We start from the raw sequence: 7,620 nt of genomic DNA on the forward strand, positions 1-7,620 counted from the left end.
CCTTAATAAAAAGAGCACTGGGATTTATTTGGGGAGAGGGCAGTAATATATGATTGGACAAGAAGTAGCACTGTGCTAGGCTTGCCCCCTTCTCTCCCCCCCCTCCCTTGATTGTTGTTATGTACTTTTACAGAATGGTCCATTAAAAAATACATTGTTGATAGGTAGATATTACTTTATATAACAAATTGGTCATTGGCCTCAGGGTATTATCCCTGGATTTTATTTGCTAGGCATGGCTAAGCTGTAATACTTGGAACTTCATTGAAAGAGTCCCAGTTTGAACCATGAGCTGGCTGCCTCAGGGTGTTCAAGGCTGGAAAACAAAAAGTTTTCAAGAATAACTAATTTGTTCTGGCCTTATTCAGAAATTATCTTCATTATAGTTTAAAGATTTACATTTTCTTAAGGACATTGAGTTCATAAGATGGAATATGGTATACATAAAATCCGACAAAAGGTGCAGGACTGACTGTTACTTTTGCTTGCAATGAAGCAATGCTACTGCTTTATGAACAAATATGTGGGGAATAATATTTAAAAGAAGCCTACCTTGTCTGTTAAAAAAAAAAAAAGTTTGCTTTCAGACTTTCATATCTTTCTATAGTGTTACATTCTGCATAACTCTTTTTGTGATTTTTTTTTTTTTTCTTATACAGGATCATTGTCAGACTAATTAGTCTAAGATTTCACAAGTACAAGATAGGATGTCATATGGCCAGATCTGAAGAAAGAATTGGGGAATGAAAGGCAGGTCTCTTCTATGCAGTAGTGTGTGGAATACAGATATCCAGCTATGGCTGATCCAAGCTAGTGGGCTCATACCGTGCACAGCAACTTGTGAAAATTGCTTACTTGATCCCAAAACCAAAGCAGCTGGTTTTAAAATCACACCTAGGGTGAACAATACTTGTTCACTGAAAGAATTAAGAGTTCTCAATACAAATTTGTTGTTACTTGTTGCATAGCAGAGCTCAGTCTTCACTACTTTGAATTTTTGCTTCATTCTGCAGAACAGAAATATCTTTAATAACTGAAGTCAGTGTTGGACAAATTAACTCCTGCTGATCTCCTGACATTGTATGAGTGTTGCCAGGGAAGGGAACCAGTGGTTGAAGCATTTGGGTATTTCAAAAGTGAAACAGGCTGACTGGGAAGAAGGAGGCATAATTAAGACAGTAATTTTATTTGGAGATTCACAAGTTCTTAACTATGCTAGAAATTACACTGGTTGGCTGGCAGGAAAAGCTTCAAGTCATGATTTAATAGATAGTTTATACTGATTAGGAAATAGAGCACTGTCAAGAACCTCAGAAGTCACATTGTTCCATTATTACAGTTTTCCTATCTGTAATACTTCTCATGAACTTATCAGCTGTATTTTAAGAACAGTTAGGTTATTTGCTCTGCCTCTTCTGCAAAACAAACTGTGAGCAAACAGTCCTTTCTACAATTTCAGTTATAATCTTGAGACCTAATTTCCACTCTTAATGTTTGAATATAGCCTTTAGATATAATAATTTTTGTGGAAACAGCCTCTAGATAAATTGTTTCTTTCCCTTCATGGTGCTTGTCTCATCTGTATTTGTAGATCGAATTTGAACCTCTTCTTAGCTTTTTTTTGCTAGACTGACTAAATTAAGTATTTTTCATACTCTGCAGTCTCCCGTCAGCTGATCACCCTCACAGCCTTTCTCTGCAGCTGCTCCAATTTGAAATTTCTCGTGTGTGTGTTTTTAACTGTTATGAGAATTATGTATAACATTCCAGAGATGGTATCACCAGGGTATTGTACAATGGCACTGACTCTTTCCGTTCCAATGAGTACATTCCGGAATGGCATCTGCCCTCTTCACAACTGTATCACCTTGATGAACGTGGCTGTTAGGCAGCTCTGGTTTTGAATAACTGTTACACAGCTTGTTTGGTACAATCTCTTTATTAAACTTGAACTATAACCTGTTTTTTCATTAACAATGTTATCTAAGACTCCTTTCATTTTTTGTATGCTTTTTTTGTATTATTTTTTACATGTTATTAGATTGTATATATTTGTCTGTGCTTTCCCTCTTGGAAAAAAAAAAAAAAGGCAATATAGTTGCTGTTCCCCAGTCATTACAGAAGAGATATTTTCTTTAAAGTTTTTACTTTAGAAAGGACAATCTTATGTGGCACTGTTTCCATAATTCTAAGAAATGGATTATTTTTGACTGCATTAACTTTAATAATTTTTAAAGTGTTCCTATTCTCCATTTGTTGTTGTTTTCATATCTGAGACAACATAGATAAGGACTATGGTGGAGGTTGGGGGTTCATTCCTGAATATCCTTAATCTTCATCCTGTTGTTCCTGTTTGTTTTACACATTTTCTTTTTTTTCCTACTTGGGTGCAAAAAAAAAAAGCCTTTAAAGACTAACTTTTTTCTAGAATAACCTGTTCAGGTATAGTTTAGCTGTACTTTTTACTATGTACCTAAGATGCAGCTTTCTGTGCTGATTTTTCTTTCTGTTCTCTCACATCTCTGTCCTCTGCTATTCTTGATAGGATCTCTGCATGTTTCTGATGTCTTACTTGAACAATGTTACCAATGATTGCCTTGTCAAACATCAGGTTTTACCCCTTCAACTTCAGATACGGATCCTTAAATGTTTTAGCATTTTCTTGTTAAATGCCAGACTTCTGCTGTATCTCGGATGTCTTTGCTAACCTTTGCTATCAAATTATTTGGGTGTATGCCACTGAAATTCAAAGACCTAGTTATAAACCCATTTGGGATTTTTCATTTAAATAAAAATCCAGTAATATATGGATTAGGTTACAAACAGCGGTTTTGTAATGCCCTCATTAGTTAGTGAGAACAGTATTGAAGTAATGGAGCCATTTACTGCTTCAGTAGCTATTTCATAAATTTATCAGCTATTAGCTCCAAGAATAACTAAGCCTTTCCACTTAAGAGTTTGATTTGTTCTCCATTTTGTGTCTGGATAATTAGTCTCCTCAAATGATACAGTTCACTTTATTTTTATCTAACGCTAAAGATCTGCATTCATATCAAACACTGATGCTGGAACAAATGCCCATTAGTCTGACGTCTTTAATAGAACCTGTTTTACCTGCTTCCCTCTCTCAAAGGATTTGACCCAAACATCTTTCTGTTCTTCATATCTGTTATATTTTTTCTAGTTTGACACATGGCTGACACACATTGTTCTACTCTTCATTTCTATTTTGGATATTGTCTATTCCTTGGTCCTTGCACTCTTAGCCACGAGTGCTGTCCCACCATGCTGTTTTTCACTCTGTCATGTTTTGTTTGGCACATTTTGTGTGCCGGTAATTTAAACCTCTGGCTCTTAGACAGAACCAGATAATTTGTGATACTCATAAAACGTACAGCTTGATTTTCATCATCCTGTCTTTTGGTAATTTTTATCCATGCTTCACCATTTTTAATAGTGCATTAAAAACAGGTGTGAAAATGTTCCTGTAAAGTTTAAAATTCTCTGTGTCACTAATGCAGGCTGTATTCCAGAAGAGTTGTTTCCAGAGATGCGTGAAGCTGACCTTTCAGAAAATCATTTTTCAGATGGTCTGCCTCGTGTTTTCTAAAACCTTCCTGATAATACTTGTCCCTGAGCTGCTTGTTTATCTTGTTATCGACTTGTACCTCCAGCCATATTTCAGGGGAACTTGGAAGAATTAAGTTAATTTGGGAGACCAAATTGTCACATGGTGTTCCTCCTGCCCATTGCCTCCTTCCTCTTTCTTCCCTTACTTCCCCCATTTGTTAAGTAAATGTTTAGTTGTCAGGTTTTCATTTTGTGATTGACACCCCATCTCAGTTTTCTGAAATGTCTTAGTTATTTTGTGACTTATACTCAAAATGTTTCTTGGACCAAGGGAAGCTACTCTGTGTGGCTTTATAAATGCAACCTTTTCTATTAAAAAAATTGTTCGGTTCAGTGTGGATAATCCCACGCCAATGTACTTCCCCCCCCCCCTCGCTTTAGATACAGTTGTCTAGCCTTTCTTTATTACAATTATGAATATTTTTCCATCATACTTTGTTTATTGCTGGTATTTTGGGACATGTGCAACCATCCAGCCCCCCTTGATTGTAATGCATAAGAACAGGGATGATGTTACATGTGTACCAAATGCATCCGAAAGCATCAAACTCTGATGTGTTGCCTTAATTCTTACTACTAGTATATGTCTTCTGCTATCTTGCCCTTGAATCCTGCACTATTAGTCAGGTTCTTACATTTTTGTTGCACAGACTCCTGCTATTTTGTACACGTGTTTAAGTCATTTATTAATAATCAAATCTCCTCCCTTTCTGTCTCCTGTCCAATTTTTCTTTTAGCTCTTGCATATTGAATCTTAGTGGTTTACTGACCCTGTGCCTTCTCTCGGCTACAGAATTCCTGAAAGTCTTAAATGCTTGAAGGCTGTTAGTGTAAATTCAGTCTATCTGTAAACTGTACATAAGGTATATATTATGATTATCTTCTTTCTAGAATGACTTGTAAATTCAGTGCTTCTGGATTTATTATGTTCCATGACTTCTGTAAAGTGCTTTATGATCACATTTTTTTAAAAAATGAACTTCTATAGGCCCTTTGAACTGTAAAAAGTACTCTTCTTTTTACATACAGAGGAACAGGAAACAGGTTGCATGAGGTAGATTCCTGTGATGTTGGGTTTGGCTTTTAATGCCTAGGTCTTGTTGTTTGGGCAGGGCAGGGGAGAGAGAGAGAGTGTGTGTGCATGTGTCTCAGTGTGAGGGGAAGAGGATGTTTTTTGTTTTCCTTCTCTCTTGAGTAGAATAATGGACAGACCTGGACATTTTTTCTTCCAGTGATATAGTCACAGTTAAATGCATAACTGGAGAGGACCACTCTACCAAATGAAATGTGACTTTAAATTATCTATGTAGTTCCCTGTGTACTCAAATCTGGTATACCGATAGGAAGAAAACTAAACTGGAGTAAGTGATTACTATGTTCTGCATTCCTACAAGATATCAGGTGAGACTCCATACAACCTTATTTACCTTGCTTATCCACAGGTGCTCATTCTCTTAAACTAACTCAGTGACCTGCCTTTCATTTCCTGCTCAGTTCCACCAACACACACATTGTACAATTAAGGTAGTATAATTCATTTTTAGATTTACGTGCTGGGTAGTTTCTGCAAAGGACATTCCATGCAACACTAAAGCTTGAGCTACTGTAACTTGCTGAGACACTTGATGTAATTTCTTATTCTTGAGAAAACCCTCTGGCAGTTTGCGGTTACTATTAGCAGCCTCGAAGTTTGTATTTGGGATGAGAAAGTTCTGAGCTTTCACACTTGCCCACCCTCTACACCCTTCTCGGTCTTCCCACGCAAACCATATGACCAATCATTTAAGTTTTTCACTAGAATAAAATGCCAAAGTACACCTGGGTTTAAAAACAGAAAGTAGGCTAACAGTTTTATGTGCATCCTCTCCTGCTTTGTGCTCTTTTTATCTTGTGATTTATTAAAAATCACTTTTAAATTAGTATTTTTCCATTATATTATCTGTTCCCAGATGCTGTGACTCCTATAAACGTGCATACCAATTGACTAGCTCCTTTACTGTCCCTTTGCATTTATACTCTTTAATTATCCAGGAAGATGTCTAAGTTAATCTCTGTGGAGAACCTTCTACTGATACATGGAATGTAAAAGGAATATGCAGTTGTCATCTTACAAGGCTATGCACTTTATTTGTCTTGCTGCCATTGGAAACATCAATTTTGAAATTAGAATTAATTTATAATGGCTTCTGGCAAACATATTTGCTTTCATTATGAATAATTTGCTACGTATTTGATGAATAGGGTGCTTTCTTAAGGTTGTCACTTGTCAGTGTTCAAAATGTTCAAAATTCAAGTCAAACATCAATTTTAGTGCCTGCCGATAGCAGCATAATGTAGAGTGGAGCTACATTTTCTTGTTGACCTTACCAGTGCTGACTACCTCCCATGAATCTGTCTGCTCTAGTGGTATATTTTTCAATATAGCCTCTTCCATTTCCTATAATAGAAGTTGATATTATAGAGAAGTAATGTGCATCAGTACGGAGTTATTTTCTTTTGTGAGTCGTATGTTAGATAACTATCACCTGAGCTAGTTACTGGAAAATACTTTCCTTTCTCATAAAAGTAGTGAAGATTTTCTTTAGTGAAGATGTCTCTTTTCAACAGATGAAGTACTGTTTTTAGTGGTCCTACTTATTTCACTAAGCTATATTGTCTTGCTTAACTTTTTAAAAAAATTTAAAAATCCTGTCAACTGTTGTTTCTATCCAGTTAAAAATGCCATCTTGTAAAAAGCACTGTTACTTTGGTGACACTAGATATTTGACTTTATTGCAATTATTTCATGAAACAATTATGTAAATTAACACTGTCTTTGAAGTTATGTTTTTTCCAGTTTGGTGTGATGTTGGCTATCTTTAAAAATGTTTTGCTTGAATTGGAATATCTTGTCTTTCTCTTTTAATTACCTTTCTCTTTTCACTAGATTGCTGTTTACAAAAGTCAAATTGGAGTCCCTGTGCAGAGGCCCAGATGAAGCGCTCCTTAGCTGTAAACACATGCTCCAGATTTGGAAATCCTGCTACAATCTCACTAACCCAAGGTAAGACACTGTGGAATTCTAGACTGCGTGGTATCTTGCTCAGTAGCCTTTCAGGGCAATATTATGTCAGCAGTCCTGCTTTTATTTCGTTTGGTATTTTGTATGAACAAACTAATCCTCTGGGAATCTGGAGTGCAAAGATACCAGTTGATGGGCATGCAGAAACTACCAAGACTTCTGTGAAGTAAGGTATGCCAAAGCTAAGAAACTCTGCAGTGATGAGGACTGATCACAGAGATTGGGTAACTCTGCCATTCTCCTTGATGGGGCTTAATGTACTGGTATTATCTTGTTATCTTGATTATTTTTTTTTCCCTGATCTGGGCTATAGGGCCTTTCGTATTGGCTCGTGGAGAGATTGCTGTAGTGGAAATTTAGTTCAAGAACTTTCACTAAATAAAATGAGGGAGAAGTAGATGTTAATTAAGACTATAGAAACATCAGAGGTCACATGGATAAAAATGATGTGCTTGTAAAGTCAGCATGGCTTTTTTTTTTAAAGGGAGATCTTGCTTATGAACCTACTTAGGTTCTTCAAAGGTGTTAACAAGTATTTGGATAAGTTGATATAGTCCTGTCATGATTTATAAAGCCACGGGGACAGTTTTTGTTAAACACCTGGTGGGCTGAGGCAGGGACAGGGAGGGTTTCACTCACCACTTAGGGTCAAGGGCAAGAAACCAACACGACTTGTGAAGAACAAGAAAGCAATTAAATTTATTAACTATTTACAACAAGAAGCAGGATACTGAGAGAGAGAAAAACCACATCTTACAAGAAAGGCACTTCTCCCCCACCCCTCCCTTCTTCCCAAAGCCCAAAGGCTTTGTTCTGTACCTTCTCCCCCCCGGTGGCACAGGGGGCAGGGAATGGGGGGTGAAGACAGTCCCGCTCCTTCCTCCTCAGGGGAGGCTAGTCGCAGGTTTTCCCCGCTTCAACGTGGGGTT

General features: G+C 37.0%; 1 protein-coding gene across 1 annotated transcript in view; it reads left to right on the forward strand.

Moving 5' to 3' along the window:
• The window catches only part of TTC7B (tetratricopeptide repeat domain 7B), a gene marked incomplete at both ends in the record, with an annotated part of 48,156 nt that overhangs the window by 20,199 nt on the left and 20,337 nt on the right, over positions 1-7,620 (forward strand). The window contains one exon of the mRNA XM_010081221.1: positions 6,557-6,673. Within this exon, the coding sequence (XP_010079523.1) occupies positions 6,557-6,673 (117 nt within the window). The remainder of the gene's footprint in view (positions 1-6,556; positions 6,674-7,620) is intronic.

The sequence above is a fragment of the Pterocles gutturalis genome, unplaced genomic scaffold, assembly GCF_000699245.1.
Source record: "Pterocles gutturalis isolate BGI_N339 unplaced genomic scaffold, ASM69924v1 scaffold13759, whole genome shotgun sequence".
In the NCBI taxonomy this organism is placed as follows: Eukaryota; Metazoa; Chordata; class Aves; order Pterocliformes; family Pteroclidae; genus Pterocles; species Pterocles gutturalis.